Source organism: Leptidea sinapis, chromosome 25 (assembly GCF_905404315.1).
Source record: "Leptidea sinapis chromosome 25, ilLepSina1.1, whole genome shotgun sequence".
In the NCBI taxonomy this organism is placed as follows: Eukaryota; Metazoa; Arthropoda; class Insecta; order Lepidoptera; family Pieridae; genus Leptidea; species Leptidea sinapis.
The window spans coordinates 3,870,012-3,889,811 of NC_066289.1; the positions used below are offsets into that span (position 1 = coordinate 3,870,012).

At 37.8% G+C, this 19,800-nt stretch overlaps 1 protein-coding gene across 2 annotated transcripts in view; it reads left to right on the forward strand.

The window, feature by feature from the left end:
- LOC126972045 (apoptotic protease-activating factor 1-like) overlaps positions 1-18,794 on the forward strand; it is a 42,505-nt gene extending 23,711 nt beyond the window's left edge. For both annotated transcript variants that reach the window (XM_050818617.1, XM_050818618.1), the window contains exons 11-20: positions 1,472-1,810; positions 2,428-2,689; positions 3,130-3,285; positions 4,509-4,788; positions 6,927-7,263; positions 8,752-9,059; positions 10,412-10,549; positions 11,886-12,130; positions 13,672-13,824; positions 15,954-18,794. In XM_050818617.1, coding sequence (XP_050674574.1) covers positions 1,472-1,810; positions 2,428-2,689; positions 3,130-3,285; positions 4,509-4,788; positions 6,927-7,263; positions 8,752-9,059; positions 10,412-10,549; positions 11,886-12,130; positions 13,672-13,824; positions 15,954-16,113 — 2,378 coding nt within the window. In that variant the 3' untranslated portion in view covers positions 16,114-18,794. The remainder of the gene's footprint in view (positions 1-1,471; positions 1,811-2,427; positions 2,690-3,129; positions 3,286-4,508; positions 4,789-6,926; positions 7,264-8,751; positions 9,060-10,411; positions 10,550-11,885; positions 12,131-13,671; positions 13,825-15,953) is intronic.
- The last annotated feature ends 1,006 nt before the right edge of the window (positions 18,795-19,800 follow it).

The following is a 19,800-nucleotide window of genomic DNA, read 5'->3' on the forward strand; positions in this document are numbered from 1 at the left end:
GAGAGTTGGTATTATTTCTTATGACCAACGTGACCGACCAAGCAAAATGGTCCGAGAGTTAATGACGGAAGATTGAGTTTAAAATAAGGTCTGCCTAAGTGTAATTTGCGGAATTCTATTTCGGATGTACTGAAAAGGATCCAGATTGACACAATTTTTTTGTTTTCTTTAGTGTTAATTCTGCCAATATTTGTCTTTAAACAATTCGACACGTGTTTCGCCTCTGCACGTGCATCCTCAGGAAATGTTGACTCGAGAAAATCTGGCACCTAGAATATTGGCGGAATTAACACTTAAGAAAGCTCATTGCACAAATTGGTTGTAAGTGGTAGGAAAAGGCTTAAAAACCGCACTCTTGATGAACTTCGTACCACTGATGTGAATGAAAACCAAGTTTATGTACGTATAGTGCGATGGTAGAATTCGACGGGAGGAATCCAACACCTTTTCGTTACAATACCCTTGTTAATATTCTGGATAAAACACAATGAGGCGACATATTACTTACAACATTCTTATTACAATTAAGAGGTTATTATGAATTAGAGGGTATGGTATGTTTCCGAAATTTTACCACTTATTTGGGTACATTTAAAGTGCAGTGTTGCCCAATATTTCCAACCAGCCAAGCTCCTTCCAGTAGTTCAGAACACTCCTGGGTGCTCGCAGACTGCTCGGAGCGACCACCTATTCACCACGGTTTTGGCCCGTTGGTTGGCCACCCATTAGGAAGCTCATTGTTGCTCAGCGGGCAATGGAGAGGGCTATGCTCGGAGTTTCCCTGCGAGATCGAATCAGAAATGAGGAGATACGTAGGAGAAGCAAAGTCACTGACATAGCCAAAATGATTGCGAAACTGAAGTGGCAGAGGGCAGGGCACATAGCTCGACGGACAGATGGCTGTTGGGGCAGTATGCGTAGTGTTGGTAGACCCCCCACAAGATGGATCGACGATCTGGTCAAGATCGTCGGAATAGGTTGGATGAGGGCAGCACAGGACCGATCGTCGTGGCGATCTTTGGGGGAGGCCTTTGTCCAGCAGTGGATGTCTTCCGGCTGAAGTGATGATGATGAATAATGATTGGCCACCCGTACACATTCCAGGATTACATGAGTGACCGTTTTGTCCTCGACTAAACTGACTCTGCACTTAGTATTATCTGTTACGCCCACCATGATGTGGATATTGTATCTGTTTAGGCTGATAATTCGACGTGTCTAATGAGAGGGTTAATGATTTATTTATATATTATATACAGGGACTTTATTACATAATATTTGGTCCCTACACTAGGCGTAGCCTGTCCTGTAGGCAACCAATTTACATTCTATAGATATCAATATGAACCGAAAGGTCAAAAAGTGCACTCTGTATGGGTGTGGGTGTGAGTGTGTGTAACCATCTCTGTATTTTAAATTTGATGGACCGAGCAATTTTAATAGATTTAATATAATAACTTTAACATTACAGAACCGGAAGAATCTATTACAAACTTTGCGATAAACGTTACCATCCAACCGAAGCTAGGTCCTTTTATAAATTGCCGTTGGGCCAACAAGGACGAGATAATCATCACTCACACATCGAAGATGATAATTCTGTACACACCCAGCGGTAAAGTGCTGCAGGTCATAGACAACTTGTACAGAGAACGGGACATTATGTGCTGCGTGCCATGCAATAAAGACATGCATGTGATAGTTGCTACGGCTAACTCGACTCACAGTTTGGATATCATCGATTTGAAAACTAAGGAGAGACATAGCGTTGAGGAGACTGATACTGTTTTAGATATAGTGACTATACCAAGTATGTATTGCAATAAGTATATCTATATCTAATATATGTGTGCGTATCGGGTAGGTCTGGGAATCGGCCAAAATTTCATACCCCTAAATGATAAGGGTGAACCACCCCTAAATATAATGATTTATTAGGACTTTCGTTGTTACTCAACAACAAAGCTATGATAAGCTGCGATTAGCATTTAACGAGTTTAAGCGTGGACGTAGCAATCTCAATGATGATCCACGTGAGGGACGTCCTTTAACAGCGACTACTGAAGATAACATCGGTAGATAACCAAACTTTTCTCGACATTTTCAGAGCTGTCACAGTCTGTCTAGAAGTATTAATGATATAAGGTACAGATATAGCAGTCGAAGTTTATTATTGTGCAATTTGTGGCATGTTCCATATTTCGGATTTTTGTTTTTATACGACTATAAATAATGAAAATGGTCTTTGTTTGAGGCTCACGCCTAAACCACTGATCGTATCGACATGAAACTATCACCATTCGATGCGAAATTTTCCGTAGATGGTTCATAACTATTTTTCTATTATATAATTTATGTTCTTTTAAAATTCGTCTATTTTCTATTCTATATGTATAGTGTATACAACGTATAACAATTAATTTACAGATACCAGCAAAATAATAACTCTTAAAGAGAAGGAGATAACTGAATTCGATTGCAAACTGAGCGGCTACCTGCGACAGATATGCACGAACTGCAAACATCGCATGATACTGAGCAGTGCCAATATCAAGGACTCTGTCTGTTTCCTCTCTGTAGCTGTCAACAAGAAAGGCACACTGCTGTTTGTGTCTACGGACGACAGCAGAATAATATGTGTGGATATTAAAACAACATCATACCTGTTTGATTTGGAGAATAAGAGAGGGTAAGTCTAACTTCCAATAACAATGACAGTGAAATATTTTTGTATTCCGACGATGTTACTTACTTACTGTCATAAAAAAAATCGCTAGTAACATAACAAAGAATAATGATATTTTTTCTTTATGAAAATACGGGACGAGACGATCAGGACGTTCAGCTGATGGTAATTGATACGCCCTGCCTATTACAATGCAGTGCCGCTCAGGATTCTTGAAAAGCCCAATAATTCTGAGCGGCACTACAATTGCGCTCGTCACCTTGAAACATAAGATGCTATGTCTCATTTATTTGCTGAGTAATTTCACAAGCTACGGCGCCCTATAGTAATGTTTACGCATTACTACTTCACGGCAGAAATAGGCACCGTTGTGGTACACATAATCTAGCCGACATCCTGTGCAAAGGAGCCTCCCACTGGTAATAATCGGTTGTATTTCACAGAAACGTGGTGACAATGGCGGTGAGTGAGATACTCACGTGGGATGACTTCGAACCGGGGCCCGACGTACTGCTGTCAGGCACGGGAAACATAGAGAACTCGGTCAAGGTGTGGTTCCTGGACGCTTCCTATGTCTCACAGAATACACTTAAAAACGGGTAAGTGAATATTATTTACGAAAAGTATAATACAGATTCATTCAACTGGCATATACATTTTAAATTTGATTCCTAGTTAGTTTAAAGAAATCAAACCCCGCCACGTACCAATTCATATTTAATTTTTTTTTATTTAAAATGGGATATGATATCATTTATTTAAAGAGTACTAAAATATCGAGAATATCGTACAATAAAACGCTTATTAATAACACATTATAAGTTTATGTCTGTTCCTGGTGTTAACATTATGGTTATGACAGTTTCTAGCAAATTCACTTATGTGCCTATGAACATACATAACATTATCAAGTATATAATATTGAGAAGCAACAGTTAAGATGTTTATTGGGGGAGTTTCTTGAGCCGCTTCTTCTCTCTCAGAGCGCGATTTGTTTCCGAAGCGGTAGTAGTATCTAGTATATTAGAAATGACATCAAAAAGAATTCTAAAGGGATCAATTTTGAGAAAATAAATGCCTTTTATGCCTTTATTTCGTTTCATTTCATTTATTTGTAGTAATGGGTATAGATAAGATGTTACAAATCACAAGAAAAGTTCTCGTTGCCGGCATTCTGTGGCGTACAAATAATAATTAATGACAAGTTGTTAAAGAAATATAAATAAACACAGTGTCAGTAAATTGATTTATAAATAATTGAAATTGGTAAAAACATTAGTTAGTAAGTAATTAAATTAAGTAAAATGATATTGTCAAGTGAGTGAAGCATCTGATAAAATTTGTTCTCAATAATGCTTTAGGACTTAGTATTTTCAAGTTTTGAATTCAAAGAAAAAATTTAGAAAACATCTATTTTGAATAATGATCTTCGTTCCGGGCACATTCCATCAAATTGATTAAAATTTTTAATGAAAAGATCGGTAACACCACATTGTATAGACTGGAGACACAAGAATCGATGGTGTTTTCCATCTTTTCATGGAATGTGTACGGAGCGATTCAGAGCGGCCGAGACCCATTAAGAATAATTATAATGTGGGTATGTGTAACAGCTTACTAGCCACTCCACTACCAAGGGCCGCACGGTCGCTCGTTAAGATGTGTTAATAATGTGTTTGTATTTTATTTGGTTATATGTGGCACTTTGTCTTTTTATATATTGTGTGATGTAATTAAAGATATTTTTAAGCTACGGGGGTAAAATAGTCATCTTTGTATACACCAAAAAAAAAAGAATAAAAAAAAACCTTTTTACTTCTAGAAAAGCTCGTTTGACAACGAAATTCGACGCAAGTTTCATCCACACCGCAACCCCCAATACGCCGATATCGAACAACACTTCACATAGCACCAACAATACACCGAAACGTCATCAGTCATTCGTTAACTCTAAAGACGTCGTGAAGAAAGTTGTCAAGTCTACGATGAGCTTGGACAGACATTCGCTGAAGCCGCTCAACTTAAAGGGCATCTGTAATGGACTCATGGATAATGTGGCGCAACCTTTACTAGCAGTTGTGGATGACAAGAATAATATACAGGTACGCATGTAGTTATACAGTATCGACACCGGATAATATGCACTCTCACATTCCTGCCACCGAATTCCACCGTCCACGACACCCTGCAGTGCTTCCTCGGGGCATAAGAAGAATTGGGAAGTCCCAGGCCCAAGGGCGTCGTAAGAGGCCAATAAGGGCATTTACCATAGTAAGGCTTATTTGCACAGGATGCTGGCTAGATTATGGGTACAACAACGGCGCCTTTTTCTGCCATAAAGCAGTAATGTGTAAGCAATATTGTATTTGGGTTTGAAGGGCGCCGTAGCTAGTGTAATAACTGGGCAAATAAGACTTAACATCTTATGTCTCAAGGCGACGAACGCAATTGTAGTGCCGCTCAGAATTTTTGGGTTTTTATTAATCCTGAGCGGCACTGCATTGTAATGGGCACGGCGTATTCAATTACCATCAGCTTGAAGCAAATAAATCACACCACAAACTTAGATATCATCCCCATCCCATAGCGTCCTGCAGTACAGTTTTCCAAGAAATTTCCGCCACATACAACCAAACTGTGGAATATACTTCCTTTCGCTGAGTTTCAGCACGATGCGACATTCAGCACGTGCGCGTATCTTCAAAAAAAAGTGATTCTGTCGGTGATCACTTAACATTAGGTGGCACGTACGCTTGTTTGTCATACTCTATACCATAAAAAATCCCTGAGATTGGAACTGGGCATGCACCTTGTCAAACATATTAATAACTGTAGGACGTCAGGAGGCAATCGTTAATGTCTAATATTTAATTTATTTAAAAAAAATCTTAAGTGTTATAATTTATTTGCGAAATTTGTATAATATGTGGTTTATTTGCGAGCAGAATTGTATTATATCTTTTTTTCAGAATTTTGTTTTAAAATTAAATTTGTAACCAAAATTTATGAACGATGTGGGACTCGAACCTGAGACTTCTCAGATTCCGTCCCAGCGCCCTTTCCAACTAAGCCAATCGTTTGAGTAATTTTAATTTGTCTTTTTTTTAGTTTATATATTCATAGCATTATCCGCATTAGTGTTTTAGAGGTCCCCAGTGAGTTTCTTGTGTTCTCGTCCCACGTCATTGATTGGTTCTAACATGATAAATTCAACTTGGTTTTAGCGTATGTTAGACTTTGTACAGTGTGAGAGTTTGTTAGATGTTTTGATGATATTTTATATTATTGTAGACTGTTTATGTTACTTACACTTCGCTATAGTATTCAAACTACGTATTTATGAGAAATAGTAATCCCAACACGTAGTTAGCTTAACAAATTAATTCAATGTACTATTGATCCGTGGCTAATGCCTACTACTCGACTAAGTCGAGTTGGTAAGTCTTTTGTGGGGCGATGTATATGCTTTAACCAGGGGCGTGCATTGGTTTTCCAGCATTGTAGGCACTGGAAGCCTAACTAATCGTAGTTGCGATTAATATTTAAAAAATTTGTTCCTGTTATAAGGATAAATATATGTTCACTTACCTACCTTTTTCTGCCAGATTTGTAAAATTATTCAAGTCACCGTAACCAGTATCATTCCACACAATCTTCGTTGTAGAAAATAATCAGCAAGGAAAGCAGAACAATAAATTGGAATGGCGGTATCGAGCTATCCAAGTGTATTTTTCGTAATACTTGGTATTGAAATATGTCATAGTTTTACCTTTTTGTTGAGTTAAACTAATATTTGGCATTGGTCTATTAAGAGAAACAATTTTTATTTTATCTACGAACGAAAATGGTGCAATAGTATACGTACCTAATTTCTGTAAACAAATCGTATTTGCGCCACAATCGCAACACTGGAATTTCTCCATTATGTTTTAATTCCTTACTAGTTACCTATTTTAAACACAAAACACACAGCAACTTCTTTTTTTGTCCCCCAATACAAACACTAAATATAATTAACAATAAACAAATCAACAAAAACTTACTGAACAATATATTTTTATTTCCGGAAATATCATATTTTATATCCCACAATCATGAATCAATGTCGCGATGTCAACACTCTTAAGGCGATAAGTTTGAAACTCGGACTCATAAGACACGGAATCATAATATAATATAATCATAATGTATAATTTCTTTCGTTTATTCTTATTATCCTCTTGTAAACATTTTACTTCAGGTGATGCGTGGAAAAAAACTACTAACAGAAATCTCAACAGATGTGGACGAACAAATAACAGCTATAAAGATATCGCCGTGCAACCAACATATCGTATTCGGTCTGTACTCGGGCGTTGTGAGGAAGTACTCCATGTGCACCAAGGAAACCCTGGACATAATGGATGTGTACAGTCCAGTGCAGTACTTGAACTTTGTGAACACCAACCTGTTGATAGTGGCAGGAAAGAATAGGTGTCTGATGGCTTATAAGATGGGCGACGAGGGTTGGAAGAGTGAGATGTTACAGCGGGGCAATTGTAATCTGGGTTCGCAGGAGATACTCAATGACTTGCAAGGTAAGTTTCATTTATTATTACATGCGCAAGCTCTAAGCCTGAGATCTGTGGAGTATACTAAGACTTTGCCTAGACTTTACTTAAGTAAAACTAAGCTGCGTATGATAAAACGTGAACTTGACTTTTACATTAAGCTGTCTTAGCTTAACCTTAATTACTGGGAAAGTGAGACTTTACAAATTATGTCTCAAGGTGACGAGCGCAATTGTAGTGCCGCTCAGAATTTTTGGGTTTGTCAAGAATCCTGAGCGGCACTGCATTGGGACGACACGAGCAGGAATTCAGCTAATAGTATCTATATATATATCGCCCTTCAGACCGACACACAATAATGCTTACACATTATTGCGGTATAAAAAGGCGCCGTTAACTAGCCGCCATCATGTGCAAGGGAGCCTCCCACAGCTGTAAAATTACTATAAAAACGATATCAAAGGTTAGGCTAAGCTACACTCACCACTTAGTTGCTGTGTAAATTCTGAGCAAAGCCTTAATACGCTCTATGGACTACAGCCGTAGATTCATGATCGTCAAGTTATTAAATTAATCCAAAATATTCTTTTAGATGTCTTTGTACTACCGGTGTTTCTTTCCATAAACTAATTAATTAGGGAACTAATTATCTAAAACAGGACTTATTAACAATAATTAATTGAACGTAGGTCCTGAAAAACGTTTCAAGCCACAAACATCACATTTTAAGGAATTCGTGTTTAAAGTTTAATAAGTATTAGTGTATTCCATACAGGTGAGCTATATGAAGCTAATAAGTCATGATGTCATTTAAAAAGTGACAGTAGGCCTGCCATTTTTTGTCAGTCTGTTAATATGAATAACGTGACCAGTTTTGTGTTCTTTACTCCATTTCGATATGATTGTGGTTTGGAATGCTTTTCTGGAATTACGGCCAATCAAAACAATAATTAAACTAGTCCGAATTATTATACTCATAAAAGCCAAAGCAAGCATTTAGTAGTTCCATTATAATTGTCCTTTAAGTGGTATTTCGTTACGTATCGCTGTATTTCGCTTCCGAATTATTAATAATCACTCATCGTACACATTATATAGACGGACGTCTTAAGAATGTTCTCGAACCCTCTAGTGTATTATGCTACTACATTTCGTATTCGTTGTATAAAACATAGATGAAATAAATTTATTTAAGTTGTACTTCGATAGGCGCGTTATGATTATATAATTATGCTAAGTTAACTTCAATACAAGTCAATTTTTCATGTGCGAACGTCTAATATAATCGAAATACAACAAAACAATCATTTGCGAAAAAATTGCTCATGTAGGTACTGTTTAGTTGGTTCCATATATTAAGATCATGTATATAATTTCACGTACACCGGCTACTGCTTAACCGATACCGCTGTACCAATACGTATTTTAGAGATTGATCTGGTGCTGCCAAAGAAAATGGGCGGTGGTTACTAGTTACATTCCATAAAAATAACATTTATATGATTTTTTTTCCAGGTGTCAAAAAGAAACATCAAAGTGATCAACTGTCAAATTCGAGCAGTGAACTGAGTGTTACATCACGTTTGTTCTCCAACGGGGACACTCGGGAACGTCTGTGCAGGCCAAGCAACCTGGTTGCCTGCTACTGGGTCCAGGAGATAGGCCTAGTTGCTATAGAGACTAATGCTACTATCAAGCTGTGGGATTGCGAGTTGAAACTGTCCAGTGTGTTGAATGGTCGGCAGACAGACGTGTATATAAAGTGTTCTGCGTTCCAGAAGAATATTCTAGTCATTTGTGATGACCACAACATGGCCTTTCAGGTGAGATATCACTCTTGGCTTTCTTTATGGGAATATGTGACATAACCGAGTATCATCCTGATGTGACCAGTGTGTGTTGCCAGTGATGACTTACGCAGATGCGGTTGCTTAGTATGGGGCTATGATCGGAGTTTCCCTGCGAGATCGTCTCAGAAATGAGGAGATCCGTAGGAGAACCAAAGTTACCGATATAGTCCAAATGATTGCGAAACTGAAGTAGCAGTGGGCAGGGCACATAGTTCGACGGACAGATGGCCGTTGTGACAGTAAAGTTCTCGAATGGCGACCATGTACCGGAAGACGCAGTGTTGGTAGGCCGCCCATAAGATGGACCGATGATCTGGTCAAGATCGCTGGAATACGTTGGATGAGGACAGCGCAGGATCGATCGTCGTGGAAATCTTTGGGGGAGGTCTTTGTCCAGCAGTGGACGTCTTTGAGGTGACAATGAGAGCGCTTATAAGAAATTAGACTTTTTCCAGGTCCATTTTGAATGTTCAACGTTATTTTTCAGACTTACTGGTAGCAATACTGTGCGGATGAATACAACCATAGACTTTTTATTGATATTTTTGAATATGCTAAGCGAATACACGACTTGACAGTCCGATAATGCATGGCCAAATTTGATTTGACAATGTGTGCGTTGGCTAGTGTAGTAGTAGTATTTAAACTACTAGGGGCTAATGACAAGCGTGATGGACAGTTTACGACTATTTAAAGTGAAATTATAAAACTGTTGTATATAAACACTGATCATTACCGTTAAAAGTCCAAATTATGGGTACCACATCGGCGCCTATGTCTGCCGTGAAGTAGTAATGTGTAAACATTTCTGTGTTTCGGCCTGAAGGGCGCCGTTGCTAGTGAAATTACTGGCCAAATGAGACTTAACATCTTATGTCTCAAAGTGACGAGCGCAATTGTAATGCCGTTCAGAATTTATGGGTTTTTCATGAATCCTGAGTGGCACTGCATTGTAATGGGCAGGGCGTATCAATTACCATCAGCCGAACTTCGTGCCTAGAATGCTCTTCAAAACCGTTAATCACATAACACCATTAATCATTACTTGGTAATAATAACGTTCCTCAACCTGATATTGGCTCATTCATTGTGAGCTTTCCACAAAAGCTACAAAATAAAGAATAGAATAGACTTGTAAACAAAATTGTTTACAGTATTAATATATTTGTTTACCTTTTCTACCTTACGGCAACTCTGTTAGAGATGTTAATTTCTTGCGCACGATTTATTTATCTATGCTCTTGTATATATACAATACAAGTAAGTGTATGGGTAAAACATACAGTGAAACTGTCACTAACACGCATAAATAAATATATTTTCAGACGTTAGAATTGAAGAAACGCGGCGGAGTATCGCTTAGCACGATACAAGAGAGCAAATTGAACAACAGGATCATATCGTGCGCGCTGACCAGCGACGGAAACATACTGGCTATGGGTCTGGACTCGGGAGATGTGGCTGTGAGTTATTGACGAGCTCTTTTCTCGAGTGGTATACGGGTGTGTCTATTGCTGGGAAAATGGGATATGACCATGACTGGGTCACAGTATTGTATACGGAAAAGTAATTTATTGAATTAGGCGTTACTTTGCGGAAATCCATAATTATACAAATGATTTAAGTTTTCTTTAGTATTAATTCTGCCAATATTTGTTTTTAAAAAAACAAATATTGGCGGTCTCGTGCCAGATTTTGGCGAGACAATACGTCCTGAGGATGCTTCGTGTAGAGGCGAAACACGTGTCGAATTGTTTTAAAAACAAATATTGGCGGAATTAATACTAAAGAAAACTTAAATCATTTGTATACGCAAAAGCAGTAAAGAATCTACGCACAAATCTCCGAAACGACGCACGCACACAGACGCAGGTCTCACCAAGGCCAATAAGCGGACATTCACAGTGCTGTTAGTCGCGCGAGCCCTGCGCATGTTGAGAGATGCATGACACCTGCTTTTGTGTGCGTGCGTTATATCTAGCGTTTGTACGTAGTTTACATACTGCTTTCGCTGATATATATACTGTGACTAGATGGTATATAGTGTTTGAGTAAATTCAGTAGACTTTAACCAAGAAGTATATAATAATTTTCATTGGATCAATAAAGTAGCATTCTCAAATCTAAGAGTCTTTAGGTGCAAACATCACGTCGAGGCTACAGTATGTGAATCTCGAAATTAATATGAAATATGATGTAATTAGTTGAGTTGAACACTTACTGATTGGATAAGACGTAGGTTATTGATTGACATAAAGAATGTTTAATCCTCGTTAACGTTTAGTTAGGTATTAAAAAAGATAAGATGCTTACCACTACTACTATTTTTCCGCAGATCAACAGAATTAATAACGGAGCTAAGAGTAAGCCAATAACTTAATTGAAAATGTTTTTACGGATCATACAGAATTGCTAACAGAATATTCACAAATTTTATATTTTAGCTGATTTTTTTTATGGAAAAGGAGATCAAACGAGCGTACGGGTCATCTGGTGCTAAGTGATCACCGACGCCCACATGCTCTTGCAATACCAGAGGTATCACAGGAGCGTTGCCGGCCTTTAAGGAAGTTGTACACGCTTTTATTTGAAGGCACCCATGTCGTATCGTCCCGGTCATAACACCGCACAAGGAAGCTCATTCCACAGCTTTGATGCACGTGGAAGAAAGTTCCTTGAAAACCCGCATTGTGGAGGAACGCCACATATCCAGATGGTGGGTATGAGATGTGGAATTCGGCGGCAGGAATCAGTTGAAACAGCTTAATTCAATGTTATTGCATTTTTCATATCACTCAGGTCTGGAATGTACCGAACAAACGCCAGCTTCGTCTGCTAAAACACCACAAGAGCAAGGTCCAGTGGTGTGGGTTCTCCCCCAGCCCTGAGAAGTTGTTCAGATCCAGCGCGTCTCCCTCTCACGCAAGTCCTACCCTCGATGATGATGAACAGGCCCCATTGGTACTGGTCACTATGGCTGCGGAAATAGTGTGGTGGAACATCACATATATCATACGAATGAGACCGAACAGGAGTTATTGGAGGTAATTATTTATGGGAGATGGTGACGGAAAGACATAATTTTATGTGCCCTCACACCTAAGATCGCTTTGTGTTGTGTTACGATGTGAGCAAATTATGTTAAGACCTTAAGCGGGGTTCTCACTGTCTGGGAGTACCGAAGCCATTTTGAAAAGCATCGTAGGCGCACAGTTGACTTGCATAACTTACCACGGTGACCTCAATTTGATAACCACATAACAAAGTTTAACTTTTATAAGGGAGAGAGATAACCAGTGGGAGGCTCCTTTGCACAGGAAGCCGAAATATTACTGTGTTTCGGTCTGAAGGGCGCCGTGCAATTAGCAGTGCTAGTGAAATTACTGGGCAAATGAGACTTAACATTTTATGTCTCAATTGTAGTGCCGTTCAGACTTTTTGGGTTTTTCAAGAATCCTGAGCGACACTGCTTTTCAGTGGGGGGGGGGGGGGCGTATCAATTACCATAAGCTAAGCGCCCTGCTCGTCTCGTCCCTAATTTTCATTAAAAAAGGGGAGCTCTTGTGATTTCTCTCTCGTGTGAACGAGAGAGTATGGTGATACGGTTATGAAGCTTAACCGTATTATACTTGTTTGTCGTCCTCAATAGAAAATCCGAGCAGACTCGTACAACGGCATCATCCCATCATAGTGGAGTTTCTATTCGTACAAATTCGCTCGCATGTTATTATTAAAACAAACAATAATCATTTGAGTAAAAGGAGGTAATATCTAATAAATAGTAGAGATTCAATCCCATACTTTAATTTGTAGGTACACATTCTAATTGATAATTTACTAAGTTTGCATTATGTATGTGTGTTGCATGCGGACACACTGCACTTCTTATGTGTGCGGGTATGGTACGGAGGCCCGTTTAATTTTATGATTAATAAAGACAGTTAACATTGCGCGCCGGGTTTGAGCGGTCGTCATAATAGTTTGTTTCATTTCACAACTCATAAAGGCCTTAACCTCCAATTAAATGAAATAAAATTATTGATATAAATTTATTCGGGGTGGAATTGTAATTGCTGGTCTAAATTTTCATCTGTTTTCAGTAAAATGGTAAACATTTACGATTTTTTACTTCAATAATCTATATATATATAATGAAAATGGTCTTTGTTTGAAGATCAATCACGCCTAAACCACTGATCGTATCGACATGAAACTACTACCATTCGCTGTGAAATTTATCCTAGGTGGTTTATGGCTACCTATTTTTCAAATTCCAACGTTCCTTCCTTTTAAAATTCGCCCAGCGAATGCAACATATTCGTGTTGTAGTGCATTTTGATTCTGTAACGATGTAAATGCTTCGCGGTCGCTCCACTCAGATTTGTAAATCATAATTGTCAAGTCATTTGTTAATTTTGATCTCTAGATTTTCGCGGTTGGGTAATAGTATTCATTTTACAAAGTGACTAATGTTATAATGTAGTTTTAATTACACGCATTTACGTCCTTTTTTAGACCATTATAAGTAAGTGAATATGTGTTAATCAAATCAAAAAATATCTTCATATAATTTGCTGAGTTGCAGAACTGGATGGAACGTGGTGACTCCGATAGCCAGCCCACTGGAGCCCCGCAGCGAAATCTCCGGCGACCTAAACGTGGACAGCACCAACTTTTTCTTCAGCTCCAGCTTGCTGACGCCGCACTACCAGTGGAAGAGTAACTGGAGGAAAAAGACGTGAGGGCATTTCTCTATTTGATTCAGCTGATATCGTCGTTTGGACGAAACCTGGTCATATTAACGTGTGCGTGACGTCGGTTTGCAAACGGTACTTTTGATTGGTGGTTTTATAACTATATGCCTGGAGCTGACGTCACTAAGATGTCGGCCCGTCCCTATCTTATCGCGTGATGAGAAAAATCTATCTATAAATCAGGCCACTTATGCCACCGTAGTTCTCTCAATGTTTATTTATTTTATCCGTTAGAAATCATAAACTTAGTATTTTAAAATATTTTTTTTATCTATATTTATAATACAATCTACTTCCTAGTTTGAGACATTCATCGACAATGATTATCCAAATCATTGTTTCTATTGTCATGCGCGGAATGTTTTTTTGTCACATCCACTTCATTTAAATTATAAATTTACTGTATTATTTGCTTTTTTCTAGGTATTTAGGCCTCTTTGTAGTATTTCCGAAGCCACAATCCGATCCAAACGTTATGTGTTAATTCCGCTAAGATATGTATCTAACTAATTTGTGTCTCGCCTCTACATGAGGCATCTGCAGGAGATGTTGACAAATTAAAACGTCGTAACACTCAAGAATTTTCGTTACATTTGAATAATTATGGATTTCCGCAAAATAACGCCTAATTTAATTAATATTTCGCTATGGGAAACTAAGATATCATCAACAAAGGTACCGGTTGTAGCTGACGTTGATGTCTGTGATGAAACAACACAACGGCGCCTACTTCTGCCGTGAAGCAGTAATGTGATGTGTAAACATTACTGTGTTTCGGTCTGAAGGGCGCCGTAGCTAGTTAAATTACTATGCAAATGAGACTTAACATCTTACGTCTCAAGGTGACGAGCGCATTTGTAGTGCCGCTCAGTTTTTGGGTTTTTTAAGAATCCTGAGCGGCACTGCATTGTTATGGGCAGGGCATATCAATTACCATCAGCTGAACGTCCTGCTCGTCTCGTTCCTTATTTTCATAAAAAAAGCACTTTTTTATTTATTTATGGAATAGGAGGACAAACGAGAGTACGGGTCACACTCTCTTGCAACACCAGAGGAATCACAAGAGCGTTGCCGGCCTTTAAGGAAAGTGTACGCGCTTTTCTTGAAGGTACCCATGTCGTAGCGTCCCGGAAACACCGCACAAGGAAGCTCATTCCGCAGCTTCGTAGTACGAGGAAGAAAGCTTCTTGAAAACCGCATGTGGAGGACCGCCACACATCCAGATGGTGGGGATGATGTCGTAACTTGTGGCGTGTCGTGCGAAGGTGAAATTCGGCGGCAGGAATCAGGTTGAACAGCTCTTCGGAACACTCGTGATAAATGCGGTAGAAGACACACAGTGAAGCGACGTCCCTACGCAACGCCAAGTGATCCAGCCGTTCACAGAGCGCTAGGTCCTGACGTAGAGTACACGTAGAGTAGGTATTGGTACCAATACGCTTTTTAATTTCAAAATATATAAATGTGTGCCAAATATAACGATGTAGTTTGTGTAGTATAGTGTGGTGTGATCGGGGTTTTTGTGGTGTATCTTATGTCGTTTTGTAATCTGTTACGAGCATGGACAGCAGTGTTGCCAGTGATGACTTACGGTACACAGAAGTGGTCGCTAACTATGGGCCTTATGAGATAGCTCATGGTCGCTCAGAGGGCAATGGAGAGGGCTATGCTCGGAGTTTCCCTTCGAGATCGAATTAGAAATAAGGAGATCCGTAGGAGAACCAAAGTAACCGACATAGTCCAAACGATTGCGAAACTGAAGTGGCAGTGGGCAAGTCACATAGTTCGACGGACAGATGGCCGTTGGGGCAGTAAAGTCTCGAATGGCGACCACGTACCGGAAGACGCAGTGTTGGCAGGCACCCCACAAGATGGACCGACGATCTGGTCAAGATCGCCGGAATACGTTGGATGAGGGCAGCGCAGGACCGATCGTCGTGGAAGTTTTTGGGGGAGGCCTTTGTACAGCAGTGTACGTTTTCCGGCTGATGATGATGATGGACAGCAGTGATCACTTACCATCAGATGATGACCGGTTTGTCATCCTATTCCATAAAAAATCCTACACTGTGATAATGTTTCATTTTAAGATAAATTATCATTTTAATTCCAGTTGCAAAGAAGGCTCAAAACGTAAGGAGATACTTGCCTGTATAAAACTGTCTGGTATGTACGCTAAGAAGATCTGTCACGACGATCAGTTTTCGTGCTTTGTAACCGTCGACCATCCAGGGCACGCCCATATCATGTCGCTCATGAAAACTAACTGTTGAATTCTAAATCTAGTTTTAAATTCGGCCGAGTTCAAACATAGTCATCGTAGAGAAGACCAACGGAACTTTTAAGACTGTGCAGTATTCAAAATAGATACCACAAAAACCAGAACAGAACCTTGGACTGCTTCCGTGATTATATATTAATTTTTTCTTTAATTAGAGCCATTGACAGGAAGCGTAGTTTCAAAGGAATAGTGGCGATGATACCGCTTGACAAAGTAAGGCCCGTGCATTTTCATTGCTCCAATTCGGGCAATTTTGTCTCTGAACAAATCCAACAACAACAAACTAATATAGCGGTCATCTTGGTTAACCAAAACCACTTTACTCTGTCAAAGTTCGAGCGTCTCTTTGGAAAATGTAAAAATCCTTTAATGATATGTATTATTATTTGAAGATGGTGGCTATTTGTCTAGTCCTAATGATGCCTAGTAACACCGCGTCCAGAATTAAACTATTGTGTTCGCCACTCATACTTATAGCTCATGGTCAAGCCCTGCCGCCTTTACGAACCGCAGTATCTTCCAGAACCAATGATATAACTATACTGTTGGACTGCACGAAGTAATTTTTCTTCAAAAATACTATTCTGTTTACAGATAATATAATTTTATGATGATTGGTGCGGTGATATGTGTGAGTGGCACGTGTTATCATGAAAAACGCTCATCTAGATCCACTGTAATTAAGGCTGAGAGTGTACTTATACTTTGATCAGACTTTACTTACTTAGAACTTAGCTGAGTGTCTTAGCTCAAGCTCAGTATAACTTCAGCTGTCAAAAGACTATAAAAACGAAAGATGATTGATTTACGTAAGTAAAGTCTGAGAAAAGGCATGAAAGGCATTTATTTTCTCAAAATTGATTCCTTTATAATTCTTTTTGATGTAATTTCTAATAACGACTAGATACTACTACCGCTTCGGAAACAAATTGCTTAGTACGCTCTATAGATCTCAACCTGAGTTTATTCGGGTTATCAAGAATGACCCTTTTTTTCAGGGTTCTTGATAATTCTAATTTTCTAAAAATTCTTCTATTAAACTCTTCCAGCTTATTATTGATATTGAATGATGGCAAAAATATTGAATTATAACAAATCATTGTTTCGTTTTTTGCTATGTGTCAACTTATAGAGTTTGACAACATATTATTCACTTTTAGCACACAGTTCAGTCTGCGAATATATGGGAAAGTCTAATTGGTATCTGATTTTGTGTACCGCACAGTATTAAGATTATTTTAGTTTTTACTCTACTGTCTTGTGATAACTATGATTATCTCTGAGCTCGAAGTATAGACCAAGATTAATAGATGAATTTTACATTTTATTTTATCTAGGTACAAGTTGATCTCGACTATTCGATCAAATGGTAGCATAAACCGCCTACTAAATAGCAACTACAGTAGAATAAGTTTAAAATATTAACACTTCCGTGAGACATTGTTAACTTATATATTCATACGGCTTTACTCACGATTTATCGGTGTGGGTAGAGACTAGTTTCGTTTCCCACACCGATAAATCGTGTGTAAAGCCGTGTTAATAAATAAATAAATAAAATAAGTTTAATAAAGTTATTAAGTCCTTTTTATACGTAATCTCATCAGTTGATTCGAACATTAGTCGGTAGTATTTTATTTCATCTATACACCTCTGTTTTCAGAGGATAGTTTAAAAAATGTCTAGTATACTTTTATATTTTAGAACAATTATAATTTTTAAAAGTGATAATTAGTAACAACGAGGTAAGGTGCTCAAGGATGCGGCATTTATTTTCTCTCATAGATAATTTTATTCTATTAATATATTTTATTGTGATAAATGTCATAAATAGTTATATTGCTCACTATTGAAAAATGATTAATAAAAATGTTATAATAAGACAACTCGCACTGCTGTATTCGATTACTAGCTTTGTAGTTTCACTTAAAATTGTGACCAATATAAATATCTTAGGTAAAAATGAACTGACAGGAAACGCACAAAATAATTACATAAAAAAAAAAAAATGTAAATAATGTCGTAAAAATTTAATAAATAAGTTATAATTGAAACCCACCACAATTTAATACTTTAATAATTATGTATTAGCTTTGTAAATAAAAATATATACTTACCCGTAAGGAAATGGTTGAAATTGTAAGACTTGTCATACTCTATATGAAATACCACTGCCTGCAACCGTCCCATTAAAAAATATAATAGGCCAAATCAAACTGTGCTATTTTGGTGGATACTATTTTCTGTATCATAATATATAATATAAAAATAGCCATTGTTGAGAGTTTAGAATTGTTGGTAAAATAATGGTGCTACGAGTGATCGAAGTTGTTTAGTTTAAATGTATTTTCATAGGCTAAGCAGGGCAACATAACATATAATGCTCAATTATTGCATTTTTTCTGTTCCTACTCTTTGTGAACCAATTACTTTTGACATTTTATTTGTAAGTATATCTAAAACGTTATTATCACATAACTCATTGTAACTTTCATAAAATATAATAATATTCGGTAAAATAATAAGTATTATAATTAATTTTCTTTTGTTAGCAAATAGATAGTGTCATTTTATCAATATGCAATAATTAATAGTGTTATATTTTTGGATACTTCATTATTATGTGAACTATTTCTATACATTATTTTATAAATAAAACATTTTATTAATATACATTGAGTTTTCTATTAACATTGAACACTGACACACATGGCGGTCTTTTTGTAAAGTGCAGACTATGCAATATATTCATGTTGAGCATGTTCAATTTTGTAAGGCCTTGTTCACATAGAGAACGAAAGCTAGCTAAAGGTCTCACTCTCCTCGTCACGCATACTCTCTATCGTTCCAAAGCTTTCGCCGTCGTTCGTTATGTATGTGGACCCCGCCTTAAAGGATCTGACCGCCGCGGCCGAGGTCTTGTAGAAATCTAAAAATAACGTTAAATGAGAGGAAGAGTTGAAAAAAGTGAATAGGTATTACCGAAAAACAAACTGCCCACTTCCATCCCACAAAAAGGCAAAACAAATATCAAATCTGATTGTAACTAAATAGACTTTTTTAGATTTATAACAAAAAGTAAGTATTGTTATTTTAAGTAATTGGTCCAGTTATACGTGTTTAATGATTCAACTTCCCTTGAAAAGACGATCCGTATGATTTCACCACCTTATAACACGTGCATGCATTTTAAATCCTTGTATAATCTGTTTTTAAAATCCCTTCCGACTAGGACTATGCGCCTAACCGAACTGATCCGCGTGCCGGTATCCGGTTAGTTTTAAAGCGTCAGAAATGCTTACATGTTTTATATACGTTCACTAGGTATAACTGAAAATTTGGGTTATACTACAAAACAGGGTCTCCAGATTGCACACAACAAGAATATACACTAAAGCCATATCCATTCAAATAGACTATATCTATTTTTTGATCCAGGTAATGTGAAAACTCTTTCTACGGCTACATTTTAATGAAGCTCTTTAGTACGGGAACTATTGCACTGAATAAAATAACAGAACAAGTTAATTCTTGTCATAAACAGGTAGGTAACAACAAAATGTATTTATTCCACTATGGATTGCAAAACTTGCACCGAAGTATTAAAAACGGAAACGTCAATAAAATGCTAAAAAAAACTAATAAATAATTCAATGGAAATGTCCCTCGTGCAATCGTG